The sequence below is a fragment of the Channa argus genome, chromosome 6 (genome assembly GCF_033026475.1).
Source record: "Channa argus isolate prfri chromosome 6, Channa argus male v1.0, whole genome shotgun sequence".
Lineage (NCBI taxonomy): Eukaryota > Metazoa > Chordata > Actinopteri > Anabantiformes > Channidae > Channa > Channa argus.
The window spans coordinates 10,971,079-10,990,031 of NC_090202.1; the positions used below are offsets into that span (position 1 = coordinate 10,971,079).

Here is an 18,953-nt window from a genome sequence, read left to right on the forward strand (position 1 = left end):
CTTGAATGTCTGTAAATTTACTGCAACATTGCTCCTTTTTTCAGACGTCTAAGCTATTGTAACTTCCACTGTAAAGACATTTTCCCTCCAAACATCTCAGGTACTTTCTCATAAACAGCTGTTTCATGCCTCCCCCGAAAAATGTCCCAATATACACTATAAAGCAATTAGTATTTTGTTTTAGTATTTTATTTTAAACTTTGTTTCATACATCCTCTCACAACCCCTCAGATTTATCCTGAGAAGCCTTTTCAGAAACGAGAAAGAAGAAAATTTTTTTAAAAAGCCCAACAGGAAAAATTTGAAATTTTTGGGTTTAAACATATGGTCAACATCAATAGTGTTCTAATTTCTTCATGTAACATATGCAATAATGTTGTGTTGTCCACGTGCTCAAATATACAGTAGTGCAAAAATTAAAATGCACTCTTAAATCTTCTGAGTGTGGTTAGTGTACACAAATACACACACACATGCACGTGCACAAACACACACACAGTACATGCATGTGTGTAGAAAATAAACCCAAATTCTTGTCAAATGAACAACACGTGCTTACACACATATACAATACTGCTGCAGCTCAGCAGTTCAGCAGGAGGCCCGTCCTGGGTACAAGTGGTTTCCCCCTGATAAGATGTATTTTTCCATGTATAGCTGAGTGCTATCAGTATTAGTATTTGATGAGGCCTTAACAATGATGTTTTTTGATGTGAGATACAGTGAATCAGTCGATTATCCCTGCACTACGTAATACATTCAGATTGTTTTTTGTTTCACCATAGTAACAGTCCCCTGGCAACCAGTAAGAGTGCCAGTTAAATTCATGATACACCAAACCCCTCTAGCACACTCACACATGTCCTTCCTCACCTTCTCCATCATTCACAGCCTATCTCTCTTCCCCACAGCTTTGCCTTTGTGTGTGTGTGTGTGTGTGTGTTTGTGTGTGTACTTATGAGTGTGTCTGCATGTGACTCAGCTGCATCCTCAGCACCTGGGATTTTACCTCCAGCAATCTCCACGGCTCCACGTCGCTGACACTGTGAGTTTAACAGATGTGCTTTTGCTTTTTCATTAATTTGTTTGTCTGTAGTTTCTTTCAACTGTATTTGTAATTCTTTTTTTTTCATTCAAAGTGAATGTTTTACTCTGTAAAATTATTTATTGGTAGTAAAAGGCCATTTCATTTACCATGTTTAATGGATGAACATTTTCCATTGGAGATTGGAAACAGCAAAAGCATGTGAATAATATAACTCTTTCTTTCCTTGACAGCTGGTGTTTTCCTGTACTCTGATTTCATAATTGCTTTTATTAAGCTTGACACCTATCTTTCTCAGCATGAATGCACTGAACACATTTAATTTGTTTACCCAGTGCATCCTTGGAGAAAGACTCTGGCATTAGTCTTCTCAGGTCTGTCAATCAGAGCTCCAAGCCAAATTCTCTGCAGGTGTGTAAGAGAGGACAGGGGGACAACATGGGCTCCAGCTCCTCCTCTTATGCCCCAAAAGCTATTTACCTGGATGTGGAAGGAAAGATGCAAAAGGTAGGTCCAAATCCAGAGATAATTATTTCAATTATTTCTGTGTTAAAATTACATTCAAGACCCCAGTATTTTTTAGAATTGTAACATAAGAGCCATTGTGTGTAAAGGGCTATTATGACTAAAAAGTCAACTTGTTCAATAGCAATATGGTATATTTCTGCTACTAAAAATGCTTGTAAGAGGGAATAAATTAAGGTTAGAATATATTCAGACATATACAGATTGAATATACAGCTTTAATATATAAACTTGTTTATTATGTTTATCAAAATTTTTTGTGTGCAGGGATTATGTCTCAACCTAATTTGATATTCATTTATTTATAAGCAATTTATAAACAATATTTCTTAATGATCAAATGGTGGCAAATTTCTTAATTATTGTCACTCTTTTAAAACGTTAAATCCGAATCATAAAAACAACCTTGAACAACCTTAATTGTAATAGTGGATCTACAGCAATTAAAGGTTATTTTTAATCCCCTCCTGACCCAGATAGTGGGTATTCCTGCTGGACTACACTCACCTTAGACAGTGATGCATCACGTTTTGCATACTGGGTGTTACTGACAGAACCAAACACCTGTTGCTGACAGTATATTCACAAAATGGATTTAGATGTTTTTGTTATTTCTAGAAGTTTCTAGAAGCACCTGGTAAGCAGTTAGTAACTGGCAAAACAAAAAAGGTGATCATTTCATCAGTCATCACAAATGGTTTTGAGCTTAAGTTTCATGCTTTGGCCTTCCATACATACAAAGACACACACACATACTCTCGATAAAACACTCGCTGATGTGGTGAAGTAAAGTGCTTTAAGTAAAGAGCTGCTGATCACAGTGTGACGTCTGTTGAAGAGCCCTCGGTCCATAGCCTGAGGCTGAATGTTTGTCGGCCACATCTGCTGTTCACAGTTTTTGCTCAGGGTATATGTGCCCACTCTTTGCCGCAAACCTCCATAGATACAGTGTGTACTTGTAAACAGGGTTGATTTGTTTTTAACGCAACAGCCGTGGATAATGTTCTTCAGGAACACTCACTCTCCAGCTGTCCTCTTATTTCACATTGTTCCCTCACTGATCTCTCTGACTTGACCTTGTTCGACCATAAACCCGACCAACCCTCACTTGACCTTCCAGTTTGGGCCAGTTGCTTAAAAACATATGAAATGTGTCCACCTTCCTCAAGTCTAAGTTCTTATATAAAAACCACATAAGCTGTTTGTGTGCCTTCGCCTTTTGAAGCCATAAAATTGCAGACGTGCTGCATTTAGTTGGATTTGTGGGTCACGGAGTAGGTTTTATATGAATGCATCAATAAAAGTTTTGTGTAATTTACAGGTGGTGTTCAGTCGGCACTGCAGCCCATGTGACATCAAGGAGCTTTTGTGTTCCTCGTCTAATATTCCCAGGTTTGTCCTTTTGTTTCCTTGATTTTTTTAATTTGTTTGCTCATCTTAACTTTATAGCATAGAGCTGCACAAGTGTCATACAAGCATGACAGCAATGCAGTCATCATAAACCAGTCAAGCAGACAATCATAACTGAAACAAGATGTAGTTGCCATCTTCCTTCAGTTTTTGTTTTGCTGTATTTAAGGGACAATTGTTGTTGCTCTGTTAGCTGTCACTCTCCCCTCTTTCTCATTCACTCTGCAGTCAGAGAGGGGTTGCACAAGATATCATTGCAAGTGGTGCCAATTCGTCTGATTAACTTTACCAACTGCCTTTGTAAAATCTAAAGTGATTAAAGGTACAATCCATGTAAAAACTCAATAGAACCTACAATGTTATTAAAATTACCTTTTTTAATACAACTAATACTGCAGCAAAAACTACATAACTGCTGTTTACGTCTATGCTCTTTCCATCCAATAATATACTCACATGTATCTCGCCTCTGTGAAGAACGGTCAGAATAATAAGTGGTTAAATGTTGATGAGTGTGAAAAGAACTGTGAACTTTGACTTTTTGGACTTTTCTTCTCATCATCTCACTACAGGAACGCCGCCATCATGCTAGTGGACCCAGAAGGTGCTTTGGTCTCTATAGATCCAACCATGCCCACCAATTCTCCAAAGTAATGTTCTCATGAAGTATTTATATTTAAATTATATACTTATGTCTTGCTTTGTCATGTTATTCAAATTGCCTGCCAAGTTAATACGTTTTGCTAAACACTCTTTTTCATTAAGAATGAGATTGAACGCTTTAAAAATTGTCCCTTCAGTAGCTTTTTTACAGCTTTTTACCATATTTTTTGCATGTCAACAATATTTGACTGAAAATCTCTGCAAAAATATATTTGTGTTTTTTTTTACAGCTCTTTATACAAAGTTATTCCTCTGTCTACTTGTCAAGTTGAAGGTAAAGTGTTCCTCCAAAAGAAGTTGTTCATCAATGTGAATGATGAGTTGAACATATCAGACTTGTCAATGTGATTGCTTTTTCATAACGACTATCAGGAATGTATTTCTGTATTTCTGCAGAGAAAGAGGAAGCGCTTCAGAACGTGTTGTCACAGGTGGCTGAGCAGTTCAGCAGGTAACGCCTCAGTGGTTTATTTTGTGTTATGGCTAAAGTTTGCCCCCACCCCCCAGTGTACCTCACACACATACCTGACACCAAGTGTACTTCAGCGATTACGCATGCTGCAACACACAGAGGCAAGTTATTTCACATTCAGTTATTTGTCATTTATTTTGACAGTCCCCATTCCACTTTTATTTTGTCGATGTGATTAATGCCCTATATAAAGTATATGCGCTTCTCTCATCATTCCCTATTATTATGATTTATTTTTCTGCCATAGAGCCTTTCACATCAACGAACTGAAGACTGAGGTCACAAACAGACTGGCCATGCTGGAGAAGAAAGTGGAAAGTGAGTGGCACATTTGACAGTGCAGTGAACCTGAAAGCAAGCCCTGTTTTAATGCACTACAATTTATGATACCAATACAAAACAAAGCCAAACTGTGATGTTACCTTACATCTTGTTTCAGTGGAGGGCTTGAAAGTTGTGGAGATTGAGAAGTGTAAAAACGACCTGAAGAAGCTTCGAGATGAGATCACTTCAAGAGGGGGCAGCAGGTGAAATGTTAGACATGAGGCGTGGACTGCATAAAAAAATTTCAAATGTACTATTAAAGACAAATACATTTTCTGGAACATTTTCTGTTTGGATTACAGAGTAAACTGTTTGTGCAATGGGACAAAGGTCACTCCTAGACGAGATGTCCCCAGTTACCCAAAGGTCTGTGTGCTTCAATAACTCCGTTCTTCTAGAAAAAACTAACTTCTTGAGTATCTATCTTTTTTACAATGTTGCCTTTATTTATCTGCCATGTGCAGTACACACTGTCACAGGAGACTGTTGAGGCGCTGAAGAAACCGACATTTGATGTCTGGTTCTGGGAACACAACGAGGTGTGTTATTACCACCAGCACTCAGCTTGGTCAGCCATTTTCATTCTACGACTGAGCTTCATTACTCTTTCTTTGTTGCTGCAGATGCTGAGCTGTCTGGAGTATATGTACCATGACTTGGGACTGGTGAAGGAATTCAACATGAACCCCATCACACTCAAACGCTGGCTGGTAAACAAGCACATGCATACAATCCAGATTTCCGACACGATTATACGTAAAAAGCTGAAGCGTCGATAAGAGTCAGTGTTCGGACACAGATTACAAATTAAATTTCAAAGGGTACGGGGGGGGGGGGGGGGGGGTTGCACTGTGCCCTGACTGAGTAATTCTGTGTCTTCTAGTTGGCAATTCAGGAGAATTACCGTAACAACCCTTTCCACAACTTTCGTCACTGCTTCTGTGTTAGCCAGATGATGTATGGAATGATTCACCTCTGCAACCTGCAGGTAAAGTGCATTTTTGTCAGTGTGGTGTGTGGTCGGGCATGTCAAGAATATAATTTAATTGAATTATGCAACATTTGACCTGCATTCTTAAAAAACAAATGACAGACTATGCGAAGTTTCTATCTAAAAAAAACAAAAAAAACAACTACTGTATTTGCAGACTGGAAAATTTTAATAACACCCTTCATTTACTCGGTTCTCCAGGAGAAACTGACTCTCACTGATATGGGCATTTTGATGACAGCTGCTGTTTGTCACGACCTGGACCACCCCGGCTACAACAACACGTAAGACTCCCTTTTCTGTCTGTAGAACTGTAGACAGATAGAGCCATAGTATGTGTGACATCCTCCGCACAACACTGTTGTTAATGAACTGTGAAACTAGTTCAGCTTGGAAAGAGTTCTGGTATGAAAACACATTGATTGAGATTATCGTACTGTTTTTGGTCGAGGTTAAAGGAAGGCGAGGAACCTTTCGTTCTAGGTAAACTTTAGGAGAAAATACTGTCATCCATCATCTGTCATCCCTCTCGCAGGTACCAAATTAATGCTCGCACAGAGCTGGCAGTGCGCTACAATGACATATCTCCGCTAGAGAACCATCACTGTGCTGTGGCCTTCCAGATCCTTTCTCTTCCTGAGTGCAATATCTTTGCAAATGTGGAGCCACATGCTTTCAAACACATCAGACAGGTGAAATGGTGGAGACAAACCTCTAGTTAGTGAGCAGTAAGGCAACTTCACATTCAATATCTTCTAGGGATCTATTTGTGAGAAATAGTCAAATATGTAAATCTGAAGACTATTTTTAATTGTAAATAGCATGCAAACTCTTAGTGGATGCTTTGATTTCTGCCCTTATATTTTCAGGCAATCATCACCCTCATTCTGGCCACTGACATGGCCAGACATGGAGAGATACTAGAGTCCTTCATGCAAAAAGTGGACAACTTTGACTTCTCCAACCACGAGCATGTGGCGTGTGTATGTATGCTCTATGTCTTAACAATATTACATTGTTTCTCCAACATCAGATGAGGAATCCACAGTATAAACATGTTTAAAGTACACTGTTTACTGAGCAGCACACCCAAGGTTTGACCTTCGCCCATTAATTATCTTTTGCAGAAACCAAAAGGATAATAGTAGTGTAATCAGAAATATGGTCCCAGATATACAGCCGATGCCATAACACACACGTGTGTTACTGTAATGAATAGGCTTCATTGTCCTCAGTTTGCACATATGTTTATACATCTGTGCCTTTGTGTTTTCAGCTGAAGATGGTTTTGATCAAGTGCTGCGATATTTCCAATGAGGTGAGGCCAACTGAAGTAGCAGAGCCGTGGGTGGACTGTCTGTTGGAGGAGTACTTCATGCAGGTGACCACAATCAAAGCATTTACTTGTATCCTCGGGTCCATGATCTAATGATGTCAACTTGAACAAAGGAGTCACCACATTGGATCGAATGACTGTATCTCCACTTGTGTGGTTACCAGAGTGACAGAGAGAAGTCCGAGGGTCTGCCAGTGGCTCCCTTCATGGACAGAGACAAAGTCACCAAACCCACTGCACAAATCGGATTCATCAAGTTTGTCCTCATCCCAATGTTTGAGACTGTCATGAAGGTATAACTATGTTTTTATGGATGGCTGTCTATATAAATACTCTTTCTTCAACAAATAATGTTCGTGCTGTGGCTTTTTTCAAACAGCTTTTCCCTCAAATTGAGGAGCTCATGGTTCAACCCTTGAGAGACTCTCGTGACCATTATGAAGAGTTGAAACAGATTGATGATGCCATGACAGAGGTAGAACTTATCTATCTTTATATCTATTTTTACTGCACTTCATGCCACAAAGGAATCATATTGTGCTCTGTCTGTACTGTATATGCTTCATGAGATGCACCTCGGAGCTATTGGAAAGAAGTAAATGAACTGGTTGGCTTCACACATTGCCCTTCATTATAGTGACAGTCACATCACTTGGCCCCAGCAGGGCCACCTGACAGATCCCAGCTGAGAAATAGTGTTGTACATAACTTTACACTAAACTGAAAACTGACATTTTTAATAAGCATAACAGTTAATAAGCATACTATACAAGCAGCTTAAATAATGTAGGAAATGAGGCTTTGATAAAAATCCACAAGGAATGCAAATTTTTTTTGGTTATAATGTGTGTGTGTGTGTGTGTGTGTGTGTGTGTGTGTGTGTGTGTGTGTGTGTGTGTGTGTGTGTGTGTGTGTGTGTGTGTGTGTGTGTGTGTGTGTGTGTGTGTGTGCTTGTTTGCCTGTTTATTTTTTTTACCAACTGCAAGAAGCATGAATTACAGTCATTGTAAAACACAGCCTCAATTTAATGTGCCAAGACTGGCTATTTGTAGTATTGGCACCAGGAAGAAGTGTAATTTTTGCTTGTGATCATAGTAAAAGTGATATTTCAGGGATTGCAGTGACACTGCTTTCAGCTTAAAGTCTTGTTCTCTGCCTTGAGGTCACAATATGACATTGTATGTTTGTTCACACACACACACAGACACACATGCCCATCAAACCGCTTGCTAACATGAAGACGTGTCTTTTGTTTAATGAGGCACAGAAGAAAAAAACTGAAAATGTGTCATTAGGCGGGAAGAAGAAGTAAACTCTGAGTGAGTGCGTGCAGGGGTATCTGTGTAAGTAAAAGTAATTACTGTAACTCCTTGGTTGTGTTTTAGTGCTTAGAGTCTGTGGCATGAGTGCTGTGTCTCTGCGTCTCTCTGGCCTCTCCACAGCTGAGCTCTCCTCTATACCCAACTCTGTCTTCAAAAGCCAGACTTAAGGAATGTGCAGCACTTCCATCACTTTGGTTCTGCCTTTTGAGTGAACGCCAAGGAGTTCATATCACTGTGCTCGCAAAAAGCAAATGTCACCTCAGGCAAAATTGATGAAGGAGAGAGTAATTGTTGGCAACTCTCTAGCTGTTGTACAGAAGATCAGGGGGTTACAAAGAAAAAATAAAGAAAGGCAGAAGAAAAGACAGAAACAAAATGAGAAGGAATCCCAACAAATTATCATTATTGAACGACTTGAGAACCAAAGAAAACATCCTGACCTCCCAAGCAAGCCCAGTGTTCAAGTGCAGTGGTATTGTGCTTCAGTTTTGAGCATATTGGTAGAATAAAATTATTTATTATTCATTGTCGTTACCCTGACTGAGATGCTGAAAACAAAGTGATGCAATTGTTGCCTATTTGTTTCCCTCTTAAACACCATGCTCTCTTTTTTCACAGTGACAAGATAATATTTTCAGCCAATGAATTGAAGCTATAACCACCTTTCAGTCATTGAGCGTATCCCACAGAAATGCAGTAGAATGATGTTGCCAGCAGATGTTGAGAAAATTCTGACTCTGACCCTGGTGATAAATGGTTTGTGCTGACCTATAAGCACAGCTGTCTATGAGTGATTTAGTTTGAGCTTTGCTCCCTACCATCCTGCGTCCTTCTGTCTAATTAAAGATCTTGCTTTATTGCAGGGGTCTTTGTTTGTGCTCAAATTCAGCAAAGACTTTAAAAAAGGTGAGTGAGGCCTGGGTGAGGACAATCTGTGCTGCTCCCTGTAGGTGACAAAAGGATCAGGAGGAGAGGAGATACTGCCCGGCTACACATGTGACGACATTTCTTGAACTTTGACTTCGACTTTTGGACTGATGTAACAGAGAGGGCCCTGCTGACCTCTCTGTGTATTTATGGTGTTGTTCTCTCTGTTTTATTATTTTTTTTATGTTCGAGCGCCTCAAAACGTTTGAAGACTGATTTATCTACAACAAACTTGAAACCCAATTATAACATTGATTAACTGGCTACCGAAAAAGCCTTGTGGGCCAAATGTTTCGGAAAATATTTCAGATTTTTACCCCAGTGTTCACATTCATAATTAAATTCACCAAAGTGAAATGTTTTTAGCTTATTTACTATTCAACAAGCATTTTATGTTTTTGTATATTACAGCTTCACAACTGTAGCATCAATATTGTTTTTTAAATGCTAAACTCTCACAAAGTCACACATGGGCATGTAGCTACTTCTTGGAAGTGTTACACAGTTTGTCAAGTAAATCTGATTTAATATGTCCAGGAACTTGTACAACAGTGGTTTCTATGACTGTTTATCCCTCCAACCCTTTGAGTCATACATGTAAATTTTAGATAAGAGACATTTTAGTGTCTTTGGTTTAAACAAATTGAAAACCAACAAATGTTGACCAATGTTTGTTAATAAAACGCCAAAAAACACTTAGAATTTAAAGGGGTAAGAAAACTTGGGAGTCGATTCTGTGATTTCTGGTCATGCCTCGTTAACTGTTGGGAGACACGGGCGCCATCTTGTGAGTGATGCCATCTGTTTACTGGTGCCTTCCACAGTGGTCTAATGACAAACAGTAACAGATGAAGAGGAGGAGGAGGCAGACAGTGACAATGTTGTGACAATTGCACTGACAGTTTAGAGAGTGTTTTTGATAAATGAGCTAAGACAACTGAGAATATCTGTACTGCACAGAGATCACCAATTACCACAGCACAGACCCATTTAGATCACAGAGGTATCATTGAATTTGACTCGACACACATTTTAAAACATGTACTTTTGAACAGAATTTTTCCAATGCAATGCAGAACAACAAATTAACCGACTGTGAAAAATGTGTTTAACAATTATATGTAGTTTTAAGCAAGTTGATGCTTCATGCCTGTAAAAATTTGTTTGTGTACGTACATTGGATGCAAACCAAAAGGAATGTAATACCTATATCTAAAAACTCTGACTTATTTATGCACTTATCAGTCAAACTTTTCTCTCTTTTGACAATCTGCATAGGTGCAATATTTGGCATCATTTATAAAACTGGATTCTTTTCACATCTTAAGTTGTGCAGATGTTGAACGCAGCCCCTCTGGCCACTGACCTGATTGAGGAACATTTTATTGCTTCATTTTAGATTCAGGGGGTTGAATACAGGCACCAAAGGTGCCACTTATCTCAGCCCACACCACGCCCCCTTTCTGCCTACAGCTTCCCTCAGAGCCATATCAGATCTGGGTGGTTTGCCTTCAGCTTTTCCACGGTGTTTTTTATTACTGTGTTTTTTGGCAGCACTTTGTCAGTTACTCCAGAACACTTATTGCTTCACATTCTGGCATCATGCCGGACACACTGAATACCACCTACACATCTCACATGAAAACATATTAATAACTAAAAATAAATTGCATGAATCACCAAATACATTATTCATACTATCAGTTTCAGTGTGCCTTCAATCAACTAGGAGAATTAATAAACTCATCCTCACTCCTCTAGTCTTTCAATTTATTAGATAAATGTAACCTTTTCCTCACATAAAGAGGTTTTCTTTTCTTTCGAGCTTGTACTACTGTAATCTTACAGGTTCGTGATCTCAAAGCATTAAAAAAATAAAACAGTAGAACACATTATTTGAGATGAGAGATAGTGAGCAAACCTATTTGTGTTTGTGTGTTATTTTAATGAGTGTAATTACCCATCACCTTCACCACATAGCGTGATGAAGAGTATTGACATTAACCTACATGAATGCTCCGACATGCCTTCCTATCATGAAACAATGCTGTGCAGCTCTCTGCCGCATTGCCACAGATTAAAACAAAGCTGCCCACAAATAAAACAATGTTTCTCGGCAAGCTGAGACAATGTGCTCGGCTTGTTTATGAGAGGTAAGTGAACAAGGCGTGTTAAAATGCTCAACGTTGTCGTCTTGGTAAATGAATGAAAACATGGTTCACGCAGATTTTCCTTTGACTGCTTCCAAAAGCTCACAGCCTCTCTGCCTTTCATTTCTTGTTTTAAAAGATACATCGCTCACATTGAGTAACTTGTTATTCGGCTGACTGTTAATGTGTTGCAACACTAATTTAAGTAAGTGATATCTTTAACTCTTTAGTCACATTCACTGCTTTTAGGCCGGGTGTCACATCAATGTTAAACTGCCACAAAAGTGACAATAGAAGCGTTTGTTAATATGAAAGTGAATACTGCATCTATTACAAAAGAAACTTGAGGATGGCTAAATGCGAACGTTTTTCATTATTCTTTCATTGAGTTTGCACAATATCAGACCTTTTGCATGCAAAGGAAGGCGAGGCAGTCTGGCAGTGACATTTGATCGAGGAACATTATCCGTGCTAATTTTCTCTCAACATAGTAGCAGTTTTATCACCCATAAACACACACACCAAAGCTAACTGGGACCTCCAAAGGAAGCATTTATGTGAATATGAAAGTAAAACACATTGTTCATATTGTATATCTATAAACCCTTGTGTAAAGTTAGTTGTAGCTTAATCTAGAACTTACAGATCACTAAACAAATAAACCTGAATTTTTTAAAATCAAATGAAACTAGTTCACATTTGAGATAAGTCCTCATCCTTACTTTCATTCTCAGTGGGTTGTAAAAGAATATAATTTGAAAATTCTGAAACATCTGCTAAAGCTGATGCCTTGTGCTTTTGTTTGTATAAAAATACAGTAATGGAAATGGATAGTGCTTTCTCTTAGCTGCTTTATTTCAAATAGATCTAAAGCCCATCCCTGAAAAGCCCTTACACTTTCATGTGTGTTCTTATTAAAATAGAGCTTTTCCAGGGGTTAAGGTAACAGAGTGCTCTCTGTGTGTGTGTGTGTTTGTGTGTGTGTGTGTGTGTGTGTGTGTGTGTGTGTGTGTGTGTGTGTGTGTGTGTGTGTGTCTGTGTGTGTGTGTGTGTCTGTGTGTGTTTCAACAGGCTCTTCAAACTTGAAAACTTGCAGGAGGAAGACATGGCTGATCCATGGCCTAGTTTCATAGGAAACACTGTAAAATACAAAGCACATGGCGTGGAATGAATTCTGGCTGTGCTGCCCATTAATCTGCTCTTCATTAAGTACTTCCAGCATATCTAACAGTTTTTACATTAATCTGAACGAACTGAATGCAGCAGCTGTAGGAGCTTTCTGCCAAAATTCTCCCCTTAACTTTAGTCAGGGAAGGACAGTTTTCTCTGTGGACCAGACAACTGCGCGTCCCAGGCCCGTTTCATGTGAGCGAGCACATCCCCCAGACAAAGCCATGTATGTGAGACAGGCAGTTAAATCACTGTGGATGTCCCGTTCTGCTGACTCCCACATTCACGAGAATGCCTAGTTCCTTGTTTGGCCACTGGACTTTGAGGACACAAGCTAGATTTACTGAAGACAGTTACATCCCTGACTAGAATGGCAAGAAGTGAAAGGTCAGAAGTGAGAGTTAACCCTGAATACTGGTCCTACATTTTTGTGTCAGTGACTAAAGATTCTGTGGTAAAGCAAACAAAGAGCAGTGTCAGAAGGTGTAAATCTCCGCACCACAACAACATAGTTTTCCTTTCTTTCTGTCAGAGATTTAACATCTGAAATGGTAGGAAGTCTGAAAATCAGTGTCTCTTTAAGTTAGCATTTGCTATTTTGTCTTCCAAAGCGTCTTTCTTAATGTTTTGTCCAGCTAAAAGAATAATCTGATCCAAACGTCAGCCTTACTGATGGGGAAAGACTTTTTATACAGGGCTGGAAAACAGACTTAGCCATTTGAGTCTGAGATGCCTGATTCTCTTTCCATTAAGTGCAGAAAATGAAAAATTCAGGGTTTCTACCAGTTTAGAAAAATCACTACAATGATACAAGGAATTGTACTAATTTGGATGCTAGGTTTGGCCAGAATTAGTCTTGAAGGTCCAGGCGCAGGATTTCATTGTAAATACACTTCTTACAATCGGCGTACAACACTCAAAGACACTGTACACCCCTCAGGTGTAAAACAAATATGTTTATGTTTTTAGATACCTCATAATAACCAACAGTGGCATTTCAGTGTTTTGAAACATATGTTTTTGACAGTGGCTTGAAGACTGCTTCTGTTTTTATTGGTTTTATGGTACAAAAGGGAAATCACCAACAGCCGATGTGCAATACTGCTTTCTTTTTCCAAGAGTATTTCATAACCCTCATACATGTGGTGCACATGTGGGTCCACTATTATATGCTGGTCAAAGTTACAAACACCTTAGGGAGATTCACATCATCATCTCATCAAAGCTTTACTCATAATACAAGCAATAAAATATCACATATCAGTGTCACAGGGGATTAACTATCAAAGTCAACACTGGCTTCAAGTAAATATTGAACAATCTGGTTTCTAAAGAGAAGTGCTCATAGAGGCAGTCCCAGCTCTAGTATCCATTTCCTGCATACCAGCATCTTTTAGGTAGTAATGTTGCTTCCTCAGCTGCCTCATGCAAACTAGGCCGCTATAGTAGTTATTCAGAAAAGGTCTTCTTCTCAGTGACACGCCTGAATGTGATCTTTGTCTGAGCTTTTTCAATCATGTGTTTTTGGTTATGTGATGCAAGAAGCTGAACCTTTATACAGGTTTTGTCCTTCATAGTTGCAAAGGCCAAGCAGGCTCTTTCAGCAACCCAGACATCCTAATTTAAGTTTAGCAAACACATTTTTTATTTCTCTTGGAGGCCGATTCTCTCTCTCTCTCTCTCTCTCTCTCTCTCTCTCTCTCTCTCTCTCTCTCTCTCTCTCTCTCTCTCTATCCCATTGATTTAAAGTAAATATGAGCAACTATTCAAACAACAAATATTGTGACATCAAAAGATATTCCTTTTTTTCACAAACCACCAAGGCTGTTGTGAAATATGAGTGTTTTGTTCCACAGAAAATAATACAGTCACAGTCCCTGCGGTTATTTCTTTATACTTTAACAATTCTTTGGATTGAAACCATAGCAACTATTATATATTTACACTTTTTAGATCCCAGTGTTATGTTTCTATGGTTTAATTAAAGTTTACACACATAAAACAAAGACTCACTGCTATAAAAGACAACGCTAAGGTTTCAACTCATTTACAGTTTATAGTCTTCTAGACACAGATACTTTACCAGTTGGCTGTTTGATTATTGGTTCCTCCCAGCCAAACAAAGCACCAAAGCGATGTACTGTATATAACGCATTACTGTCATGGAGCACTGATTGGCCCAGATTTGTGTTTTTGTACATTGGATTCTTTTGTTTAAGACTCATCTACTCAGGATGTAAAGAGAGAAGCATGAATCCAGTCTGGCAGTTGATGGCTGGAAATGCTAATCCCAGCACATGAAAGAGGCCTGACAGCTTACTGAACGAGGGGCCCACACCAGTTTGTTTACAGCGTGATAATCTGGACCAGGCATCTTGATTGTGTGCTGGCAGAACATCAGCAGCAGTGCCGTGACAGCCGAGCCACACGGCAATTATACTGGCCTCTTATCTGTATGAATAGCAGGTCTTTAACTCCAGTAAAGCAGGCCTAATGACAGATGGACATATGGAGTATGATCACAAAAAAGGAAAGTAACCTATAGAGTCGTCCTGCAGTAATCTCAGTGTGGGTAGTAGCATGGCTTAGAAATTGGCTTAGGATGTAAAGTGAAGGGTAATGTTTATGCCAATCAGTATTAACAAAATTATTTTTTGAGTTTTCCATTTTTAAAGTGGTTGGAAGCACTGCTTCACATTATATTATGGTTACAGTCAGCATAGGGTTAAATATTTGCCTTAATTCAAAAAGATGAACTTGCAATTTTCACCTTTGGTATTAGTTGGAAATCAGATATGAAGTCACAGTAGTGTTTGATGAGTTTACATCAACTGACATTGAAGTTGCCTGTAGGGAGATGCAAACATAACCCTGGAGCTAACATAATAATGATAAACACTGAGCTGGTACAAAAAGTCAAGGAGTTTATTTTTAAATCTTTATAGTAAAACTGTGAAAATTACATCGCCCAATAATTTCTGACAAAGATATGTTTTAAATATTGTGCTAATAAAAGACAACCTTATTACATGCGGAGAATTATTACTAATGTCTACTCAACCCCAGCAGATCAAGAGATTAATTGATTAATTATGAAATATAGAAGAGATCTGCCCTGTATCCTGAACAGATGTTTTCTGAGTCATATTCGTCTTCAGAAGATTTTAATTGATGCCATCTGATGAAGGGGGGAGTTTCTGGAGTTCCACCTTAAAGCCCCAGATTTTCCCACCAGCAATATTTACACGGGCTACAATTTTCATTTTCATTAAGGTGCTCTGCAAGATGGTTGTAATCATGTTTCTAAATGGAAGATTAACGTTTGCCAAATGTGTATACACAGGCAGTGTGGGACGGACTTCTTCTGTTTTGTAATCACCACGGGTGCATATAGATGCTCAAAGTATTTGTATATGTATCTTATAGAAATAAAGGAAGAGCTAGCTCCACCTTAGCCATTAGATCATAACAGCTTTGGTTTGCCTTAGTGGGAAAAGATAAATGATACATTCCTATGCCTGTGTTTAATGTGGGATTGTCTTTCATCTCCTGCTGGGACTATGCCAGGAAAGATTCTCACACTGTGGTTTTAATGCTCCGAGCCATAAGCCCAAACATGTTTATTTATTGTTTAACAATTCAAAAGAGCCTTTTTCTCTCCTCTAGCTCTTCCCCCTCTCTCTATCATTAATTTTATGGGAATTTCCATGGAAATCTTTCCTAATATAAGCAGTTTTGTGACATAAGGAAACATTCTTGCGTAAAGTGAAGCTTTGCACAAAGAGGTAAGGGTTAAATGATCCGTCCTGTTATTTCATTAAACTATTCCTTTGAACTCTGCCTTTGCTGGGGATGACACATCTGGATGTTGCACTCACAGTGACTCATTCCAAATGATGTTGAATCATTAAACAACATCCAAACATTTGTTTACTTAAGCTTAAAGATCATGGAACAATAAAAGCCGCTAACCTACACTATGTATAAATGGTTTTGTTGGCAAACTATCTTCTCTCAATTAAAAAGGTCTGGTTTTTCATATATATATATAGGCAACTGTATCAGTAGGTATGGCAGCTGACCAAGGACTACAGGGTCAATGGTTGAAAACTGGTTTCTCCTAGTTGTGCTGAAGTGCCCTTGGGCAACACACCGAACTCCAAGTTGCTACGGGTGTGTCGGGGGAGCACCTTGCAGATGTTTGTCAGATCTCCATATAGCACAAGAAACAATATATACATATATATAGTTATCTCATTAAGTTGAAGACATAACTGTAAAGTTAACATTATTATATATTTTGTAATAATGTATTTAATAATGTTAGCTCCTTATGATGAAGTTTTATGTATTGCATCATATTTTACAGCCTTTAATGGGTGAAGTATAATTATAGCTTTTCTTCCTCATCTCCGTTCATCTTTTCTTAATCTTCATTTATAGCACAACAGGTTTTCCACTTATAGTATGAAATTAGATCCAACCCATTAAGCTTTACTTTTCTGCCATGCAACTCTGTGCTCCAAAAGGGTTACTGTGGCCCCAGAGACCTACATGTGTAAGGGAATATCTTCAGTCAGCCTACAGCAGGGAGCTCACCAAGCAGTTGGCTGCTGCCCCAACACACTGTAGGCAAAGCAATTAAACAGAGGGAAGAAGAGAAGGGGCAAGGACATTAAAATATCATCACAGGACTGGAAAGCAGCTTGATTTCATCTCTTGCAATCCTTATGTAAATAAAGTACACATTTTGAAAGTGCACAAATGCACACATATGCACACAAACACTTCTGTCATTTGTCTGGAGGAGAGATCAACTACAGATGAACCACAGAGCTTGGCTCCCCCCCACTGCCTGTCCTCATTGTGCAGCGCTGAAGAGGTGGAACATCACCAGCTTGTTGGTTTTAGAGGCTTCCTGATTACTTCTGAATACTCTGTTCAAGCAAGCTACTGGGAAGAAAGAAGACAAATACTACAGCCACACAGGCAGTATTAGAGGTATTACTGTGTGGTTACATGTGATGGTGATCAACCCCAGAAAAATATTGTCTTTCTCCATCTGGAGTTTTCTTTTCTTACTACAAAAACAAAGCTTACGATCTGAGGATTATGCTCTTAATCAGTGTTACTACATTTAAATAACGACAAACCTGATGGGATGCACAAGAGTTGGCCCAGTTTTTTTCAGCACATTTGCAAAAGTGGCTGTTTTGGTGAAAAGCTTTATCTGGGTGGCACAAAACCCCTGTCAAATTTAAATTTTAAACCCCAGATAAACACACACAACCTTGGAATGTAGTATTAGCACCTATTCAATGACAAATACCTCACAAATACGAATGAAAATAAATACAAGTCTTTACAGTAAAAATAAAAGTGTATAAGAGATAGAGAAAACACATCCGCTGTCCTTTGTGTCTACAAATGTTTGTGCAGTGCTACAAGCCTGCTTTTGACTTGAGTATATAGGCTGTTAAAAAGGACTGAAGTCTTTATTGGAGTAATGTAAATGGATAGTGCTGAATGTGAACCCTTTCTCTCTGCCGCTTTATTTCAAATAGATCTAGAGCCCATCCCTGAAAACCCCTTACAGCTTCATGTGTGTTCTTATTAAAAGAGATTGATTTACAGGTGGAGTTAACAGTTTTGGCCAAAACTAAGGAAAATGTCAGTCTCTCTTTCTTCCCATTTTTCTCCCACTCTTCCTCCCCACTTTCTCAGGTCACAATGCACTGTGGAGAATTCCTCCCAGCATGAGCTTTTCCAGGGGTTAAGGTAACAGAGTGCTCTGTGTGTGTGTGTGTGTGTGTGTGTTTGCTTTTTCAACAGGCTCTTCAAACTTGAAAACTTGCAGCAGGAAGACATGGAGGATCCATGGCCTAGTTTCATAGGAAACACTGTAAAATACAAAGCACATGGCGTGGAATGAATTCTGTCTGTTTTATTACTGTGCTGCCCTTTAATCTGCTCTTCATTATGTACTTCCAGAATATCTAACTGTGTGTGTGTGTGTGTGTGTGTGTGTGTGTGTGTGTGTGTGTGTGTGTGTGTGTGTATTGTTTTTTATTTTTGTGCAGCTTTCTTATTTTACATGGTTTTGGTCCTTAACACACAGTAATGGCTTCTACTGTATTAATTCTTTATTTTTTTATTTTCAGGAAAGAATAAAAAAGAATGCATTTGGACTAAATCTCTGCAGCTGTTATTATGATAGAGCAAACAAGTAGGGTGTCTACATGAGACTGACCAGACAAGACTGTACTCTTTGTCTCATAGATTTTCCCTTTAGGAATGAAAACAGCTTCACTCCAGTACAGCTCAAAAAAGGGTAGTTATTATTCCAGTAAATCTGAGCATTGTAAGTGAAAAATGTGATAAATAACGTAGATAAGAAAATCAAGTGAACAGCAGATTAATGTAAAGTCTTTTATTGCTGTAAACACAAATACGAAGGGTGTTTGCATGAATTTTGCTTTCACGTCTTTAATACAATAACCACACAGATTTTGCTCTTCCCCCATCACAGTCCTATAACAGATCAGTGAGGTAAGACACTGACGTGGTCATCAGTCCTGCTGCTCACTGTGCCTGTAGTTACAGTGGAACAACGCAATT

At 38.8% G+C, this 18,953-nt stretch overlaps 1 protein-coding gene across 1 annotated transcript; it reads left to right on the forward strand.

Moving 5' to 3' along the window:
- Positions 1-841: 841 nt before the first annotated feature.
- Positions 842-10,926, forward strand: pde9ac (phosphodiesterase 9ac). Its single transcript, XM_067508667.1, has 19 exons — positions 842-1,045; positions 1,381-1,552; positions 2,892-2,962; positions 3,553-3,630; positions 3,874-3,917; positions 4,040-4,094; positions 4,363-4,433; positions 4,555-4,642; positions 4,742-4,805; positions 4,904-4,978; positions 5,063-5,149; positions 5,323-5,427; positions 5,632-5,714; positions 5,966-6,122; positions 6,300-6,413; positions 6,707-6,811; positions 6,931-7,059; positions 7,146-7,241; positions 8,952-10,926. Exons 2-19 carry the CDS (start codon positions 1,484-1,486, stop codon positions 9,000-9,002), a joined length of 1,542 nt encoding a protein of 513 aa, XP_067364768.1. The 5' UTR covers positions 842-1,045; positions 1,381-1,483; the 3' UTR covers positions 9,003-10,926.
- The last annotated feature ends 8,027 nt before the right edge of the window (positions 10,927-18,953 follow it).